This window comes from Arvicanthis niloticus, chromosome 14 (assembly GCF_011762505.2).
Source record: "Arvicanthis niloticus isolate mArvNil1 chromosome 14, mArvNil1.pat.X, whole genome shotgun sequence".
Classification (NCBI taxonomy): Eukaryota; Metazoa; Chordata; class Mammalia; order Rodentia; family Muridae; genus Arvicanthis; species Arvicanthis niloticus.
Window position 1 is genome coordinate 41,015,993 of NC_047671.1, and position 20,748 is coordinate 41,036,740.

General features: G+C 41.0%; 1 protein-coding gene across 2 annotated transcripts in view; it reads right to left on the reverse strand.

The window, feature by feature from the left end:
• Positions 1-20,748, reverse strand: part of Lvrn (laeverin) — a 62,537-nt gene that overhangs the window by 22,606 nt on the left and 19,183 nt on the right. For both annotated transcript variants that reach the window (XM_076912666.1, XM_034517734.2), the window contains exons 4-13: positions 17,198-17,324; positions 14,209-14,363; positions 12,978-13,091; positions 10,240-10,383; positions 9,444-9,509; positions 9,288-9,353; positions 8,314-8,486; positions 6,425-6,498; positions 5,971-6,110; positions 3,957-4,012 (exon numbers count right to left, since the gene is read on the reverse strand). In XM_076912666.1, coding sequence (XP_076768781.1) covers positions 3,957-4,012; positions 5,971-6,110; positions 6,425-6,498; positions 8,314-8,486; positions 9,288-9,353; positions 9,444-9,509; positions 10,240-10,383; positions 12,978-13,091; positions 14,209-14,363; positions 17,198-17,324 — 1,115 coding nt within the window. The remainder of the gene's footprint in view (positions 1-3,956; positions 4,013-5,970; positions 6,111-6,424; positions 6,499-8,313; positions 8,487-9,287; positions 9,354-9,443; positions 9,510-10,239; positions 10,384-12,977; positions 13,092-14,208; positions 14,364-17,197; positions 17,325-20,748) is intronic.

Sequence of the window (20,748 nt, forward strand, 5' to 3'; positions counted from 1 at the left end):
AAAATTACCAGAGAACAAGCTAGACAAATTGTCAAACAATGTCAATCATGTGTTAAACTTTTACCAGTTCCTCATTTGGGTGTAAATCCAAAGGGACTGATACCAAACAGTATCTGGCAAATGGATGTTACTCATTATAATGAATTTGGCAAGCAAAAATATATACATGTATGTGTAGACACATACAGTGGTTTCATCTATGCAACATTACAAACTGGAGAAGCAAGCAAGCATGTGATTGCTCATATGCTTGCTACAATCACTGTAATGGGTGTGCCTAAACAGATAAAAACTGACAATGGCCCAGGTTATACAAGCTCCAGTTTCCACCAATTTTGTGAAAGATTGGGAATACTACATAAAACGGGTATTCCATATAATCCACAGGGCCAAGGTATAGTAGAAAGGGCACATCAAACCATTAAATGTCAATTTGAAAAAATTAAAAAGGGGGAATGGTACCCTACCAAGGGATCCCCCAGAAATATCCTTCATCATACACTCTTCATTTTAAATTTTTAAATTTGGATTCTGAAGGAAAATCTGCTGCAGATAGATTCTGGCATCCTGATACAAAAAAAAAAAATTTGCAACAGTCCTCTGGAAAGATCCATTAACTGGAACCTGGAATGGGCCAGACCCAGTGCTTATCTGGGGAAGAGGTTCTGTTTGCATATATTCCCAAACTGCAGATGCTGCACGTTGGCTGCCAGAGAGACTGATTAAACAAATAGACAACAATAACAAATCCAGGGAGGAGAAACCCCCTGAGAAGCGTATTTTTTCTTCACAGGAAACATAAAGATGCTTCACAATTGCCTTCAAATTGGAACAGATCAACGAGTAAACCTGACTTGGGAAGTTATCAGTGCTGAAAAAGACATCACCACCCATAACTCCAGGGTGGCTCTATTGGACTCTTGATTCCCTGACTTATGATTTAGTGGGGAACTAGATTGTTTTAGATTTAGTGGGAATTTAGATTAGGAGAAAACCCACTACCACAGTTACTATAGTTGTTTTTTGGGTTTGAGATTGACTAGAGCAGGAACAGGGATTTCCTTAGTTTTCTTTAGATCAAAGCTATGATCAGTTTTGTATTTATATAGATTTAGATTCTGATATAAGACATTTATAAACAGAATAGAAGAGGCTTACACTTTTTACTCCTCTGATAGAGGGAGTTATGTGTTACCCTTAAAAAAGAGTGTTGCTTTTATACTGACTGTTCAGGCATTGCTAAGTCTCTTGTCTCTTGGGTTAATAAGGTTCAACAAACTGATGGCTTTTGTACGAGATACTATACAAATGAAACCCATACAGGTCCACTATTACAGGCTGGAAGTAGGGAACTCTGAAACCTCTGTCATCAAGACTGATGAGGATTAACCCCTAACTTACGCGCTAAGCCGGATAGTCAGTGACGGGTAAGAGAGCATACCGAGACCCTTGCCCCTAAAAGAAGGGAGGCCTCACCATCCTAAGACAGGAGCTCAACCAATGGCTGTTGAGTATCCAAGGACGGGAAAGGGAGGCTGGGGTCCTTTGTTCCAACCTAGGACAGGCACGGTTTCCGTAAGTTTTCCCAGCCTTCCCTTTTGAAAAAAATTTAAAAAGGGGGACCTGTTGGGAGCCGACTTTAGCAGAAAGCGGCTAGATCAACTTTGCAGCCATCTGGAACCATATACCCTGACGAAAGATTTGGTTTTCAATAGCCTACAACAGCTGAAGCACACTCTGATATCCCACATATTTTGTGTTGCTGTTTACTGGCCCCAGCTGCAAGGTGCACGTGGTAGTCACGCCTGCAAGGCAATGCAGTTCACGTGCTGTCCACGTGCTATCTACGCCATACATGCCTTTAAGGCACACGTGCTATCCACGTCTGCAAGGCATTGCGGTGCACGTGCTGTCCACGCTATAGACGCCTGTAAGGCTTACGTCATATCAACACCTGCAAGGCACGTGGTATCCACGCGCCTACAAGGCACGTGGCAAAAGCCTATAAATAGCTCCGAATTCCCTTCAATAAACGAGACTTGATCAGAATCTCTGTCTTGTCTCCATTCTTCGCGTCTCTTCCCCTTTATCCCCACTCTCTCTCTCGCTAGACCCTGACCCTCGGACCGGAACGGGCAGTACGGGCTGTAACAGTTTGGCGTCCAACATCGGGCTCCAGTAAGCGCAACAGTTTGGTGCCCAAGCGTGGGGGGTTCGCAACACCTTGAGAGGCACACCAACGGCCATGTCTGATTAAAAAGGGAGAGAAGGAAGCCCAGGACAAAGAAGGAACACTGAAGAGCACTGTGATGGCGTAGCAAAGCAAACCGGCAGAGAGCATTCTATGTCTAGTAAGAGGTAAGGCTAGTGGACCAAGTCATTCTGGGTCTAATGAGAGACAAAGAGTAAGGATCAGGTGGTTTGAACCCAAGGAGATCATTGAAAATCAGAATAAAGAGTTAAGACTTCTTGGGAAGTAAATCTAGTTTTTTAAGCACCCAAAATAATGTGAGAGAGTTGATATCTAGGACTTGTATTGTTACAATGCTGAAGTCATAGTGGAACTCAAGGGAGCTAAAGGCCGGCAGCTAAGACAAAAGGCCAGAAAAGAGACGACAGAAGCAGCTTAGTATATAAGTAGTGAAACTGGGAAGGCAGGAAGGTATTACGAAGGACAGATAGATATGACATGATGAGGGGCCGAGCATGAGACAGGGACAATAAGAATGCCTCTGAGGTTTCAAGTTTTAGCAATAGGGAGAATAGGGATACATGTTACACACACACACAAACACACACACAGAGAAAGAAAGAGAGAGACAGAGACAGAGAGAGAAAGAGACACAGAGAGATAGAGACACAGAGACACACAGAGATTGACTAATTAATTAATAGCAGGAACAATTAGAGACAAAAATAAAATTTGGTGGTTAAAGTAATGAAATAATTACAGGATAAACACAAAGACAAGGGAGGAAGAGGGAGCGGTGCCCATTTAGAATGTAACTGAGCATTTTACCTTTTAGCTTCTTATCATCTTACTGAGCCTTGTACCTCAAACAATCACTTAAATTATAAGACGGAATGAGTCACACAAAGGAAGGAAGAAAACAGAAACGTGACTGTGCTTAAGAATGCTCACAGTGAGAAGTAAGGCCAGAAAACCAAGTGTTTGTGTCAAAGTGTCAGGAAGCTAAAAGGATAGTTCTTGGAGGATATGGCCAGCCGTATCCAAGCCATAGTGACTCTATAGAGCCATAGTGACTCTTCAGCCAAGCATTGAGCAACAGGTGTCAGAGGAGACGATCAGCAAGGAAGTGACAAATACTCAACACATATGACAGGCATAAAAGAGGGCACACTAGGAAATTATATATATGTGTGTGTACATGTATATATATGTGTGTGTATGTATACACAAACAAATATATCTATATTCTTTAATTTTATTGCCTGAAAACTTAAATCCTGAACATGTAATAATATTTCTAGTTTTAGTGGCATGGTTTATACTAATCTAGTACATACATATAAAATTTATAATTCTGCAGTGTATAAAAATGTAACCCAGATATCTTTACCATTACAACCATCAGCCTTCACCTTCGAGTAACTTCAAAATCTCGGTTTTTAGTTTATTTTTATCCAACAACAATTTATGCTATAAAATTTCTCTAAGAGCTTAAAATTTGTCCATAATCTTGGGGGGGAGGGTTGTTTGGTTTGTTTATTTGTTTGTTTTAATTTGTGTTTTGCTGTCTCACAGCAATCCTTCTGCATCAGACTCCCAGGAATTGAGTTACAGGTTTGAACAACCACACCCCACTTTTGATCCTAATCGTAATCAGTAAAGGCCTCTGTATAGTAAAAGAACCAATTTCACAGTCACGAGGCTGTGACTTTTATAAAATTTTCAAGGCAGCTCCTTTAAGAGCGAGAGTAGAAAAGACACTTACTTAGACAAGGCGAAAGCATCGCTCACCAACTTCAGCCTGTTAATGACAGGAATGGCCTGCAGAAAAAACCCAAACATGCTCAAGGAAAGAGGAAGATATTTCCAATAGAGCAACTTCAGGACTGTCCTAGCCTAGAAATCCCTTCCTAAGAAATTGTCTCATAAGTAGAGAAATAGTGGCTACTAAGAACCATCCATAACCTGTGCTTTTGTTAAGAGATCCTTCTGATATCAATTATAATGCTTAAACATGGCAGACAGTTTACCAAGATACTCTCCTAAAACATACCATGTTAAAAAACAAAGTTCACAGCTGAGGTTTAAAAGCTTCTCCAAAGGGAAATGTATATACTGAATGTTATTACAATGTCTTATTGATTTTTCAGGGAAATTTTGGCATAGCAGGGAGGAAATAAATTATATTTAGCACTATTTTTGTAATATTTATTATTAACATCATTACTCACTAAGATTATTTTAAATGGAATCTGCACTCTCAAGATTTCACTAATGTGACCCCATTTTTCCGGAGAGGCAAAAGCCAGTTGCCAGGTGAAGTCTACAGGCCTCTGTCTGGTCATCTCAACATTGACAGCGTGTAAACTTTGATATTGTCTTAGGTCCTCCAAGGAGCCCAAAGCCTCTTGTCAACCCTGCAACAGCTGCCAGCACCTTCATGTATTTGCTCCAAGGGAAGTTCTCTTCCCAGCGTCCCAGCACTGGAGCACAACAATTCTAACTCTCCCTTAGCTAATAGTCTCATTTCACTGAGGCAGTTAGAACGCCGGCATTTTCTACATATATTTGAATTGCACACAGTTCGTTTTATTTTCTCACCAATTGTGCCACAGAAATAGATTAGTTAGGTGTTTCAATAAATCAACCTACAATGATGTCAGGGAATGATCTCCATAATAATATAACTTGTACCTTTATGGCATATAGTACCATTGGAAGCTACTAAGAATATAGTTAGTCTAAAAAAAGGTTTTAGGAGGAAACATTGCAAGTGGCTTTTATTGCTTTATTAAGAATCTCAATAACATTTCCTTAAGTTACTGAACATATTCTGAGTGCCTGTGTCTGGCCCCCATTAAACATAAGACATCATCTTACCTTGTCTTCACCGGGACAGTTTAAGCTTAGCCTTAAATTTCAAGGTAAGATTAGCGAATCACAACCATTCTATAGATGAAGAAATTGTAATACTAGTAAAATGCCAGCCTGTGATCACACTTTAGGCAAATGATGAGCAAACACGTAAGCTGAAGTCTCCTGAACCACAGCCCAAACTCTGGGCCAGTGTGACATACATTCTCCTCAGCTGGGAAGGCTGCTGTGTCTCCAATGGAGAAGCTCAGGACAGATTTTACTCCAGCCAAGGGAACTGCACAAGGTTCCTCATTGGGTCATGTAGACTCCTAAGCCAGCATCCCTCTCTCCTCATGGACTTGATGATGTCAATCAGCTAAAGTCTGACCAATGTGACCTGGTCAACATCCCACCATGCAGAGATGTTACCATCATCTATAGGTTTTTAAAAACAATGAAAAGTGGTAGCGGGCTTTTGATGTCTTATACATTAGATCCATCCCTCTGAGTGAGAAGAATATTTTTTTAAGGAATAAAAAAAATCCATAACTTTTAGCACATTGTATGTACCTATTGTGAGCTTAGAAACTCTAGGCACTTCTTCACCTACACAGTTTTCAATGTGTAGAATGAATTCAAGAATACTTTCATTGCAATGTGAAAAATGGAACCAAACAGTAAAGTAACTTAGGAAAATGTATTCTGATTCTCATTTCAAAAGATAAACTTAGTTTTGAAAAACAAAAAGTATGTTCAGAGATACACATTCATCCCAAATCAGCCCCTCCTAAGAATGAGAGTAAAATTGTCTCTGTCACAGGTGATAGAGAAGGGGCTGATGGGATGGAGGCTTTCCATCAGAAAGCACATCCTCCAGATGATGACAGTTGACACTTGAACAAAACAGCACGTCCAGCTCATACCTTAGGATCCTTTTCAAGTTGTTGCTTTAACTTCTTCCAGCCTAACTCGTCATAATTAACCCTGTAATATCCAGTCAGATTGAAGTTTAAAATCACCCAGTCACTGTCAGAATCTGAAAGTTTCATTCCGGGAAACATCACTACCAAAAAGCAAACAAAATGTTCTTAAAAAGATTCCAGTATTTTTTTAATATAATACATTCACACTTCTAAACAATAAGCCAATAAAAAGGTATTATAGTTCTTAAGTATATATTGGTCTGCCAAATAACTAAATTGTATGAATAATGACTTTTAATTTGAAGTGCATCTTTAGAGCTCTGTATTCAACAATCAGGATTTCAAAAATTCAACATTTTAACAAAATGTCTATTTCTGTTTTAATACGTGCACATGAAGATATACATGCATATAATATATTCATTTGTAAATAAAAATGTGTATATTTACTTACTGCTGCTTTTATCTAGCCAGACTGAAGGTTGTGTGATTCCATTTTTCATCCAAGAAATAGGGACAATCCATGTACTATTTGTTTTGGAAGAACAGAAAAGAATTAGCTATTTTCACGCACAAGAATATACACTCAGTCCAAATTAAAGACATGCTGAAATAGCCCTCCAAGTCTACGATCAATCCCAGTGAACACTCGAGGCTTTGCTGTTGGGATTACTCGCTGCGGTTTCTGCTAGCCCACCTTGCTTTGATGCTTTACTCATACCCCTCTCTCTTGATGTGTCTTATGGGCTCACTTCTTAAAAGCATAGGCAGTTGCTGGGACTTCCTTCTGACTGAAGCAATAAAGGACTGATTTTACTAAATTACAGCCACCCGACCTCAATCTGGGTCAGGAAGACCCAAATGTCTGCCCTTTCCCAGAGAGGTGAAGGGTAATTAAAAAAGGGAAAGCTTGCCAACATTTTAAAATACTTCTCAGCCTTGAACTTTCCATCTGAAACACATTCACAGGCATCGGTCACATTTGTTTTTACTGAACATCATCTACCTTTTTCTCCCACATGGGTGAACGTGAACTGGATGAATCAGCTGACTGTGAGACCTGCATTAGTCTTTAGAAAAGACACACAGGGGCTGGAGAGATGGCTCAGTGGTTAAAAGCACTGACTGCTCTTCCAGAGGTTCTGAGTTCAATTCCTAGCAACCACATGATGGTTCACAATCATCTGTAATGGATTCAATGCCTTCATCTGGTGTGTCTGAAGACAGCCACAGTGTACTTATATACATAAAATAAATAAGATCTTAACAACAACAACAAAAAGACACACAGTTCAGGCAATTGTTTTCGATAGTTCTTCTAGTTCTCACATCTGGCATCTCCCCTTTAGCTATAAGTCAGCACTCATCTGCGTACATAAGACTCTGCTCACTTCTCAAAGTCGTGGGACACTATAGTGCCTTAGGTTTCTATCCCTGGTGGGTTTGAAGAAAGAGTAGAACTATTTAATTTATTGTTGCTATTGTTTGTAGGGTGTGTGTGTGTGTGTGTGTACACGTGCGCACATGCGCCTGTGTTGAATGTGGGAAGCAGTACACAGACGGCATGGTCAGAGGACAACTTTGTAGACTTAATTCTTCCCTCTTTCTACCTTTAACGTGGATTTCAGGAATCAAACTCATGTCACCAAGCTTGGGGGCAAACTCACTGGGCCATCTTGCCAGTCCCTTGAAATTTTTTGTAGTGTTTGAAAATCATTATTCATGCTGCTACCTACCACAATAAGAGGTAAGAGTCAAATTATCTCAAATGGTTGCACGTTAACAAATGAGGAAGAGAAGGTGGCCAGAAGGTACCTACCACTCATGGCTGCATTTTTGCAACATTTCCCCAGGCTGTGTTACAGACAATGCAACTGGAGCTCAGAGGACTTCAATAAGACCCACATACAGTTTGACTTTTGTGGAAGTCAGTATTTGAAACAAACCTAAAGGCCATTATTTAAAGTTGAAGGTATGGCTGTAAGTATACAAACATGCATGTGCACCACACAATGTGTACACATAGGCACAGCTCCATTCTTGGGAGCTGTGCCACTGTGATGTCATCTTCTAGCCTCTCACCCAGAATCTTGAGTAATTCATTATGTCTGATGGACAATGTGGAACACATAGAATTCCAATGCTCTGGTCACTCAGGTGACACTAAGTCCCAAGGCAGGGGCACACGCCAGTCCTTAGCATGCAGTTGCCATGCCTTCAGGGAGTCACCCAGGAGGAGGGCATGTGCCCAGCAAGTGATGAACGCCCTCACTGCTGACCGCTTTCCATGTCATCATTGCCCAACCCCAAGCCCGGTGATGATGGAAGAACGAAATGACCTACTTGTGGCTCAGAAGAGTCTGATTTTCACCCTTTTCAAGATAAAATGGCTCTTGTTTAACAACACCTGTAGACACATTTAATGTGATGACAGGAAAGCCACCTTGGTGTGTCCAGCTGTCCATTATGCCTTTTACCGTTGCTGGCAAATGAATTATACTCTGCTCATCTACAGCCTAGTTAAAAAAATCATCACAAAATAGACATGGTTTATCAGCAAAACCTCGTGAAGCAGCAGTCTTCCCCAAAGATAAGAAACACTCAGCCTCTTCCTGATAAATATACTAATCCCTGGTGTTTGATATCCGCAACTGTTTATCTCTACAGAGCTTTCCTCTGGTATCTGAGAGGGAATTTTTTTTTCAGCACACCCATGGGTATAGAATCCACGGATGCTGATGCCTCTTATATAAAATAGACCAGTATGTACTATCCAAGTCGTGTACGCCAGGACTATTCAGAGAAATCCTGTCTCAAAAAAACAAAAAAAACAAAAAAAAAAACAAGCAAACAAAAGTCACGTACATGAATCGCAAATCATCTACAGATGATTCATAATACACTGAAAATGGTATGAGAACATATATTCATTACATTGTATTGTTTGAGGAATAATGGCCCTAGAAAAGACTATATATGTTTAGTATGAACAGAACATTTTCTAGTTCTCATCTGGGATGGGTTGGATATATAAATACAGGACAACAAACACAGAGCACTGACAATATGAATGGTTCTTTATTCAGCCATCCATTTATTCATTAAGCACATGTTTATGGGCATGATAGCCACCCTCTGCTTAGGGCATAGAAATTCAAAGAACACTAAAGAAATACCTTATACCTAAAAGTGTTTTTATAAATAGGGAAAATTCATGTTCCTGTGGTCTAGTCATTCACTTACATCCCCACCTCCCATCTTGGACTGTATTAGACAAAATTACTCAGCAAGAAAGTGTCTTAAAGAAGGACAATTACCATTTGAATATGTCTCCATAGATCATCTTGCTCAGCATTTGAGTAAGAAAACGTCTCCAAATAAGACTGTGAAAGCAGAGGAACTGAGGTTAAAGCAGTAACATGTCCACTCAATTTATGTCTGATGCTACTCGGGTCATTCTCTTAGCAACTCACCTTAAGGGCATTGACAAACAAGGGCTGGCTCAGGAAATTGGCAAGCATCCAGGCCATACACGCTCCCTAGGACACACAGAGCTGTCGTGAGCTGAACAAAATTCAGTGTTTACACATGGACACACTCTATTTTTATAAAAATATAGCTGTTGCACGCTAGGCTTCTGATTGCAATTTGTCCTTGAATTTCCTGTTCCAATTAGCCCCAGCTATGTTAATAAAATAGTAGACCATTGCTAAGTAGCAAGTAAAGAGTGACCAAATGTCCTATATGTAAAGAGTTGGGGTACAGCCAGGCAGTGGTGGCGCACGCCTTTAATCCCAGCACTTGGGAGGCAGAGGCAGGTGGATTTCTGAGTTCGAGGCCAGCCTGGTCTACAGAGTGAGTTCCAGGACGGCCAGGGCTACACAAAGAAACCCTGTCTCAGAAACACACACACACACACACACACAACACACACACATACACACACACACACACACACACACAAAGAGTTGGGGTATACAAAACCTTTTAAATTATGATATTGCGTGTAAGAATAAAATTCTACAAAACAAGTTTGGATCTGGGGAGATGGCTGAGTTGGTCGAGTACCCAATATCTATCTAACATGACCTCAATAATAATATTTCCTAAGTGAACTCTGACTTTAAGGCATTTTCTGACATCTATTAATCAATAAAATTAAAGTTACTTTAATCCATACTTTTAAGTATGTAGCACTTTATAGTCCCTGGAACCCTTTCTACACAACTCTCTGAATGAGAACAGAAGAAAACAAGAATGTGCTTGTACCTTCTCATAAGTATATAAGTTGAAGAGTTTCTTTATATCTCTTGTATCTGTGAAATTCCCCACTGGAGTGGACACAGCTCTAGATTCCAGGGCATGATCTTCTCTGAGGATACCATGTAAAACCGTAAAATAAAAGATCATATTCTATAAAGGAAAAGATTGAGCCACGTTAACTTCCAAGGGTTACAGAAATACAAAATCCAGCACTCCTGAGATAGCTTGTAAAACTCACATTGAAACAGGGAAATGTCTGAACCCCAATATTCCTCAAACATCAGAATTCCTTGAGTAACAAAACTATAAACCATCTCCCTTCCTGTTCTCTGCCTTTTATTTAGAATTTTAAGAAGTTGATTACAACAGAGTGTGATCCCTAGGAGCCATGTATGTTTCATGAGGGTAAGTTCCCAGCACCGTCTCTTCATAGAACCAATCCACTAGGTTGTATTGGCAGTCAATCAGTGGCTCCTTAAAATTGATTAGCATTCTCTGTGCATACCCAGAAAAAAACGCACACTAGGTTTATAAGTTGACATGAATGTGGACATAAAAACTTACAGCTGGAAAGAAATCCACAGACTATGTACAAGTGTTTGCAGTTCCTGTGTTCTGAGACAGCAGTTCATTATACTGTACTGAGAGCTACAGGACTGTCTAAGACACCGGCTTTCCCTCGGCCACATGGCAAGAACAATTTCTCTCTGATGTGAAGCTAGAAAGAAAACTAATTTACAGCCAAGGAGGAATCTTGGATGGGAAAAAAAAAAAAAAAAAAACAGCAGAGATTAGGAGAGACATTGTTCTGCACTCTGGTGATGGACCAGCCCCTTGGCAGCCTCATGAAGCCTAAAATCCTGACTTCTTGGAATTCCAAGTTGACTGTCTCATGTCACTCGCTACATCAATATCAGGTAAACATTCAAATTCTGCTCTACTTCCACCTGTTAACCTTCCGATCAACTCTTTTGTACTCCTAGCTTTAGTTTTGATTAGCAAGACCATTAATTGGGTTCATATTTATAGCTATTTGTCTTGTTACGGTAAAAAACAAACAAACAAAAAAACTATACTGCCAAAAGCCAGGTGAGAAAGAATGTGATTGCTTTGGTGTATGGTTCCAGAGTGGAGTTCATCATGGCTGAGATATTATAGCAGCAGGAGCTGAGATAGCTGGCATTTCCTGTACAGTCGGGAAGCAGAGAGCAATAGATGTTCATGTTCACTTTACTTTCTCTGCTTAATTCAATCGGGCCCCTAGGCCACGATATTGCACATAGTTAAGGTGGATCTCTCCACCTTAATTAACCCACTCTAGAGAATCTAGACAATAATAGGTAATATCCTAAGCTAGATAGTAGGTACACCGACACTGGCTTTCAGCTATCAGACTTTTCTACCTTTTCCTTAGACCCAGGACCTTTGCAAGTGCTGAGGAACAGCCTTCCTTTTGGTCTTTGCCTTCCTAACACTTCAGAAGTCAACTGCAATGACATTTAAAGAAAAAAAAAAAACATATCATTTAATTGGATCTAAATGTCAACCTCTTTGGATCTAATGAATGCTCAACTTATTTAAAAATGATCCGACAATGCGTTTTCAAAGCCAACTGTGTCCCAGTTAGGAAGTGATCTTAGGGAGTCACCTAAGCTCTGAACGCTCCATTCTCCTGGTCTATAGAGTTACATCCAAACTTCCTTCCAGCACAACAGGACCTGTGCTGCTCTGAGAAGGAAGAAGGAAGGAGTGATGGGCTAGGGAGGGAGCATAATCCAGGTCCTGTGGAAAGGGCAGAGGGATGGCGTGGGACTTGGTTAAGCGGCTGCTCTACCTCAGCACTTTCCAGACATTGTGGACTCACAAGTGCAGGAAAATTCCAAGTGTATTTACTGATATATAGAAGTGTCCTCGGTGTCATATGGAATGAAGACACGTTAGAAACTTTTTAAAATTACTCTGTTAGGCATGGTGAGTGTGGGAGTGCAGAGATGGGTCTTTTCTTCCACCTTTATGGTGGCTTCTGGAAATCAAAAGCAGGTTGTCAGGCTCACACAGCAAGTGCCTTTACCTTCTAACCCACATGCCACACCAGCCGCTTGCCACACCAGCCGCTTGCCACACCAGCTACCTGCCACACCAGCAGCCTGCCACACCAGCCACCTGCCACACCAGCCACCTGCCACACCAGCCACCTGCCACACCAGCCACCTGCCATATCAGCCACCTGCCATACCAGCCACCTGCCATATCAGCCACCTGCCACACCAGCCCACCAGCCACACCAGCCACCTGCCACCTGCCACCTGCCATAGCAGCATTAGAAATTTCCCTACACAGTTGACCATGTGGTTCAGCAGGTAAATGACACTTGCCCATAAGGCTAATGACCTGAGTTTGAGCCCTCACACCCACAGGTTGGAAGGAGAGAATGGACTCCCACTCCCTGTCCTCCATGTGTATACTTTGGTATATGCAGCCTGCCACACACAATAATACATAAATAAAGAAAATAAATACCAATTTTTTTTTAAGTCAAAAGCAGTTTGGGTATAAATCTTAATTAAACAAAAATAGTAAGTAAAAAGCTTGTAAGAAAAAACATTAAAGGCAACATGACTCACCTTTGATGAGAGTTTTAGTAATTTAGTAGTTGTTAGCTTTGTCTGTGTTCTATTAAAAAGATTTTTAAAAACGACTGTACGTTATTTTTATAACTAAGGGACAATGTTTAAATTACTTACCGTTGGAACTTTAGGATAGAAGTAGTTAGTTAGTTCAAGTTCAAAATAAGATGCAAAGCCCTCATTGAGCCAGACATTGTTCCACCAACTCATGGTCACCAGGTTTCCAAACCACTTTTGGAGATGTGAGAGAGAAGAAGATATTTCTGAAATTTAAGTTATCTTTATTGCAAATACACATCAAGGAAGCGCGATGCCAAAAACATGTACACGTTTAGCTATTCACTTCTCAGAAATGACTGCCTCACCTCTGGTAACTGGAAGCAGTGTTTGCTTTCAAACTGACATGTAAGTACAAGGCTGGCGAGCTGAACACATAAACTGCTGGCCTTGCCCACGAGCTGTGCTCGGTCAGTGAAGCTAAGAGTGAAGCGAGGCTCTCACCCATGCTACTTAGGCACCTTATACTGTAGCCATGACTTTGCTGTAAGTAGATGTTGTGCTTTAGATTGTGATTTGAGACGCACCGCATATAAATCACTCAGGCGAGGGGATGCTCTGTAATGTGTTGCGGCTGCGTTACTTTATTCGAGATAAACTGGGCAGGAAGATGCATAAATATCTTTGGAAAGAAAAATACAGCTCCCCAAACCAATAAATTCATGTCCTGGTATCTAACTAAATTCTTACCACAGTTGTTAGCACCTTGTGTTTTTAAACATGTCATTTAGGTAATAATAAGAAACGACACTTCAGACAACTGATCCAAACTCATGGGAGTAGGTGGGCTGTGTAACCAGGGTGTTATTTTGTCCTTTCTAAAACTTGTGGAGTCACACAAATGGAAGAAAATAGCACTGTCGTACTTAAGGTTATTTCTTGCTTGGCACATTTGTGTTAATGGACCAGAGACTAAAATGTAGGTGTGAGACTCTCCATCAAGTCAAATGTCTAGACTTTTACCATCACAAGACGAGGCACACGGACATGATAATGTGTCCTGGTTACAGCTTTTGTGGATGCAGCTGTAGCCCTCATATGCTCCTCACTAACATCCATCCATCAAATCTCTTCCCAGAATAAAATTAAACAGGTTCTCGACACCTCAACGGCTCAGACTCAGCTGGACTGACACCACACAGACCCTTGTTTTATGCACAGTTACACATTTCAAGAGATGCCCCTTTATTCACCCACATTTGACATGTGGCTGGCATTTCTAGGTTTTGCGGCTTTGAGGGAAACAGCTGGAAAATACCTCCCTGTGAAATAAGAATATTTCACCACACACCTGGTGCCCAACCTCATGGGAGATGATACTCAAGATGGTGGCTCTTTTGCCTGTCAACTCATCCTCCGGTTCCAGGAGCAAGGATTCCTCGTCAAATATCAACAGTCCCCAGTTTTCCATTGCACCGTTGAAAAAAGCAGGCAAGGCAATTATATCTAAGTGGGTTTAAGTAGGAAAAAAAAATTAAATCATCTTGTCTAAGACAATGTCCAAGTAAAGCCATAAGAGAAAATAAAGAGAAAATGTGTAATCTGAGTAAAGAGAAAATAGTTTTAAGAAACCTAACACTGAAGGTAGAAACCATAAAATAAGTTATTACAGCTGTATGAAAGTCACATAAAGATCACATACTTCTAATAACAGACTCAGGCTCAAAATCTAGAAAGTTCTCAAAGGTCAACAATAAGAAGACAAAATGAGCTAAATCCATGAAGAGTGGCCCACCACTGTGCCCTGGTTCTTTCAAGGCTCCATGGCACACGTGCCTCAGAACATGCATTGGACTTAGCCTCAGGTGACATTGCCCATCCTCTCAACTGCTCCTCCCCACACCCACCCCACTGCAAACTCATACACTCCCTTGATTGCTTTTGCTGACCCAAGACTTCCTCTGCTAACTGACCCTGCTTACTATCTCAGGAAACCCACTATCAAACGATGGATTCTATCAACACTTAGAGTCTGGCCCTGAGATCTGTAAGAAACCATTTCTTACAGATGCTAATGCCTAAATTTAAATTTTCTTGAAGTCATATCTTTCTACTTGTGTGTGTGTTTGCATGTTTGTGTCTCTCTCTGTGCATGCTTCTCATGCTTCTCTCTCTCCCTTTCCCCCTCCCCTCCCTCCCTTCTTCCCTACCCCCCCCCCGTGTGTGTGTGTGTGTGTGTGTGTGTGTGTGTGTGTGTGTGTGTGTATGATATCAAGCATGTGAAGATAAGAAGACAGTCCATGGGAGTCAGTCCTCTTCTGCTCTGTGGATCCTAGAGGCTGAACCTGGGTTGTCAGGCTAAGTAGCCAGACATTTATCCACTGAACCATCTTGCTAGCCCCATTCCTATGACTATTTGACTATTTTAAAAAACATTCTTAAAGTTCAAATGGGTACAATTTAATTAAGCAAAGTCGTTGGGGTTTTAAGAAACAAATTATCATCATCAATTCCCACATGATCCTGCACTATTTTATACATTTAACTGTTTCAAAATAACAAAAAAAAGTAACCTTGGATCTAACACTTAACCCTTTCCAACTGGCTGGGAAGGTTTTCAACTTATGCACTGTTTTCCATCACATTTTGTATTCACTACTTTTTGTATTCACTATTTTTTGTATTCACTATTCCTCTGTTTTGAATAGATTATTTATTCTATTTTGTCTCATGATGTAAAGTCACATTTGCGTTTTAAACTTTATAAAAGGTGCTTCATTTTCATCGCTGTATATTATTCTATTGTGTTACTATATCTCTATCCTCGAAATTATTCATCAATCCTCCTTTGTCTGAGTTGACAAACAGAAAAGGCAGAATCATCCAGTTAAGCTAAAAACACCCCAAGTAGTGAAAATCGCACAAGGTGTAAAGAGCCTGGAGGATAAAGATTACAGAAACTGCTAGGCACCAATCATAGCTGGGAACTGCCCACCTCTGGCATAGGCTGGTATATCACTGTAAAGACATGATCTGCATTCAGACTACATCCTTATGGCAATAGGAAGCCGCAGGAAGGTCTTAAAGAGGGCTCTAACGTGACCAGTTATTTCCCTACAGGGATTCTGGCTTCACATGGGAGGAGGACATGTTAGAGGGTGACACCACACAAAGACTTAGGTCAGGATGCTGATGATATATGTCATGGGGAAGTAGGAGTGGGGGGCAGTAAGTGGCTGGGGGGAGGGAAGAGAGTAAAATGTCTCCTTGAGTGGACAGGATGTCATGCAAGAACAAGGGTGACTCTGGACTCCTCACCTAATGAGCATAAAAGTTTTTTGTTGTTGTTGAAGATAGTGGTGGTGGGGTTTGTTTTTTTGTTTGTTTGTTTTTTTTTTTGTTTTTTTTTTTTTTTTTATACCGGGCAAGAACAAGCTACCTTAAGCACTTATAGCATGGGAGATCTGGGAAGTTGGTTTGCAAGGCTGCTGTCTCCAGCTCCTTATGTGACAGGCAAACTGGGGTCTCTGACCTGGCTTAGGCTGCTCTCAGCCCTTCGATCTTTATTCCCCCTAAACTAAAATGCTCGAGCAGCAGCGACTCTGAGGAGCATCACGGCCCAAATATTTCCTCCCCGCCTTTTTCTGCCATCTGCCTGGATAGCAGAGTATAGTGTTCCCAGGATTTCAGAAACACGATGAAAGAACAAAATCAATTTACATGATACACAAACAATTTGAAGAGAAGAAAAACCACATTGAATAAATTTCTGAGCTGAACAGCTCACAGGCCTTTACAGATATACCATCCAGCTCTATGAGAGATAAAGTATTTACATAAGTCCTCGAGGATCATATTACATTCACACATGATTCTAATTTTTATGAGGAAATCTACAGATGGAACCACAAGTACTAGGTCAATGAGTCACAACTAAACAATACCTAAAATCTTATGAGAAGACACTGGAGGACGTCATACAAGCTCACTAGCTGAAAACATTCAGGGCCAGGCACTGTAAAGAACCATCCCGTCACAGAGAAAAGCAATAAGTAAGAGAGTTTTAGTCCAATCTGGAGAAGGAGCTGGACACCCACGAGGGAGCTGACATGCAAAAGGTCTTGACCACAAGATACATAGCCCCAGGCAGAGAAAGCACAAACAGATCTTTGAGTTTTGAAAGGTATCAAACACCATGATGAATGGTCATGAGGCTAACTCCAAAATAAAATCTAAATGGCTCCAATACTCCCTCAAAGGCTCATTATCCTACTGTGTAATCTCAACTTGGGGTCTGCAAAATAGAAATACAGTGCATTTAGATCCTTTAAATGCCTTACCTGTTTTCGGAAGCGGATAGCTGATATTAAACAAATCCTCCAGAATTGAGAAGACGGGACCTGTGATGTTTGCAGCAAAGTCTAGATATCCATTTGCAATATCCTCTTTCCGGCCCCAGACACGTATCTAAGTTAAACAAGCAATAATTACATAGAGCAATATTGGGCTTTTGAAAAGTGACACCCTGTCCATTCCAACGCCCTGGTACTGCTGAACTGAAGCCTTATAGCTTCAGAAGAAGCTAGTGCCTGTGGTGGTTGGAGACTGGCCCCCACAGTCTCATATGTTTGAATATTTGGTCCCTAATTGGTAGAACTGTTTGGGAAGGATTAGGAGGTGTGGCTTGTTGAAATGTGTCACTATGGGATGGGATTTGATGTTTCAACAGACTGGCAACATTCCCAGTGTTCGGTCTTTGCCTCCTGCTTACAGATGCAGATGTGAATGCCCAGCTGTTCTCCTATTGGTTATGGTGTTTTTGTCACAGTAAAAAAAATAGCAGCCAAGACAGTGCTTATAACATTTAGGCTCATATACACGCTGAGAAAATCCCAGAAGGCAAAGCATTAACTGACTTCCCTCCCCTTTCCGAAAATATGTAACCTTAGCTTTTACTTGGAAAATTTAGAATTGCTGGTCAAGCTGGAAGCTGTATGTACAAGAAAGAAAATAGGCCCCTATTCATCATCCTGCACAAAACTCAATTCAAATGGATCAAGAATATCAACATAAGACAAGATACCAGGAATCTCATTGGAAAAAAAAGGAATAGGCTTGAACTTATTGGCACAAGAAGAGATTTCTGAACAGGACACTGGTAACATAGATATTAAGACCAACAATTAATAAATGGACCCTCATGAAGCTCAAAAGCTTCTGTATAGAAAGGACATAATCATTCCTTTTGAGTAAAGCAGCAGCCTACAGAATAGGAAAAAATATTTGCTAATTATACATCTGACACAGGGCTGATATCTAAAATATACAAAGAACTTAGTATACAGAACATCAAGAAAACAACTCAATTTTTAAATGGGGCACAGAATTTGAGAGTTCTCAAAAGATGGGATATGAATGGCTGAGAAATGTTTTAAAATAGTTAAGAGAACTTATTCTAATAGCTATAACAATAGTGCTTGTCAAAATGAAAACTGAAAACAAATACAGCTGATTACTAATTGGGTATTAAAACTGATAAAAGGCTCCACAATGCCAAATAAACCAGTTCTGAGATTTCCCCAAGATAAACCTAACAAAAAAAGAAAAAAGTTGGTTTTTGATGGCAGCTCAGACCCTTGCAGGCTGAGGGAGGAAGGTACTTTACACATGGAGTTGGGGATGTTCCAGATCATGGCTCTGGACTGGACCGACCCTCCCAGTTTGCATTCACTCTTGCTGGTGAGTCCCAGGCCTCCTCTCCACACATCCAAGAATAAGCTGGGTATGAAAACCTGCATCTGACACAGCTGCACACCAAGTATAGGCCAGGCCCTGCACACCATCAGTGTGTTCCCTGACCATGTGAGCACGTAGTACAGGCACAATGCTATGGAATGCAGATGACCTAAAGACAGGTGAGTCTTGGGGGGACCATACGGTGGATGGTAGTTTGTTTGTCACCTTCTCTGTCGTTCCCACAGGGTAACAGGTGATCTGAAGGACTAGCATTCAGGCCATAAATGCACAACCTACATTAGGCATTGTGTCTGTTCTGTGTGTTCAAGTGTTCTTGTCCTGTATTTTTTTTAACTATTTTTTTAAATGCACTGAGTTTGGGTTAAAAAACAACCATCAAATAGATATGGACATCAATCTACAACTCAATGGCTCCCAGAGGCCAGGTGCTTCTACAACTCAAATCCTTCTCAGTACTGACAATGAATTGAATCTCTTTTTTTTTTAGTTAAAAAAAAAAGGGGGGGGGGTAATATTGCATAGGAGTACCAGAAACTGCCTCAGTGGAAACAGAAACTATTTACATTAAATATAAATCTGGCTGCATGCTGTGTCGGTACATAAACAGTATGGTGGGATGCACACTGTGACCAACCCATAAAGACAGCTTCTGGCACTCAGAACCACAGAGTCGCAAGTTCACCACCCACGTGAGAGAGGAAAAGGGAGGACAAAGAAGAGGAAGTAAGGGGGAGAGAGGGGCGTAGTTCACTCCTGGTTCCGGAGCTGATTGGTCAGCTAGTCCCCTCTGGTGGCACAGGTGCCCCTAGTTCTGTGGTGTACAGTCTGTGATTTAGGCTGCATTTGTGGCATTGGGAGCTCCTGCTTGTTGGCAAACTCAGCGGCATCCTGGAGGTCATCTTTGGCTAGCATTCTCGTGAGATCATCAGAGGCCTCACTCCCACACGCTCTCTGTCATTGCCATCTACTATGAAGATAGGCCTTGGGTGTTCTGGAAGAAGTGGCTGATCTTGTCCCAGCCACCCATATCCTACACAATGAAGCTGATATTCTCGTACTCAACTGTCTCCACGGTGAAACCAACAGTAGGAATTGTGGACACAATATTGCCAGCTTCAGTTCCTACAGAATTGTTGTCTTCCCTGCCGCATCCAGGCCCACCATGAGAATGTGCATTTCTATTTTGCCGAATTGGCCCTTGAAGAGGTTTTCAAAGATAGTCCCCATGTTTGAGGTCAGGTGGAAGCAATACTGGCCAGAGACCTCCATAGAGGGTGCACCCAGCCAAGGGTTGGTTTTGTTCCACAAGATCGCGGTGCTGACCGAGAAATATATTTTTTTAAATGGGAGTGGAGAAAGATTATAATTAAAATATATTGTATAAAAATATTAAATAATAAAAAGTAATAAAAAATCTTTAAAAATGTGTGATTGAATACAATCTGTGTTTTGCAAAATAATAGCATCATCAATGATTCCTTTCATGTTCATAAAACTTCCAGTTTTATCTCCTCCCACAAATGACCATGCTGTATGCCCAAAGCAGGACAAATGATGGAAATTTCATATTGGATTGGGAGGGGGGCTGTATCCCCTAGTAGGGAACAAGAAACTCAGGCCAATAAGGACCATTTTAGATGTAGCAGTAAAGTTCCTTGAAAATCACATCTGCCCATTTGTGTGTTCTGATAGCCCTTGCTGGACGTGGGAGTTCTAGAAACCAGACAGTATTGCTTTGCACGTACCCGTGTTCTCCAGCTCTACCAGGTTAGCCATTTCCAGCCCTATGTGTATCGTCTGTTTATCCCCTTGCATTATATAACCACGCTGTCTTACTGAATGAGTAATTTGGGGATAAGCTGGACACTATTCCAAGCTTGCACTTTGTTTCACTCAGAAAACACACAATAGATTGACTCACTTTGTAGTGTCCAGCCATGGCCAAGCACAGCCATGATAAACTCAACCCAAAATGTCATTTTCTGTCCAAGAGCATTACTTTCTCTTGCTCCTCTTTGTCTCTATGGCAACTGGCATCCGTTATCGTAGGCATTCTCCACATTTGGGAACAAACTGATTTTATCATTTCATAAGAATTGCTGATCGAGAAGAGGATTACAGGCTATTTGGTGTG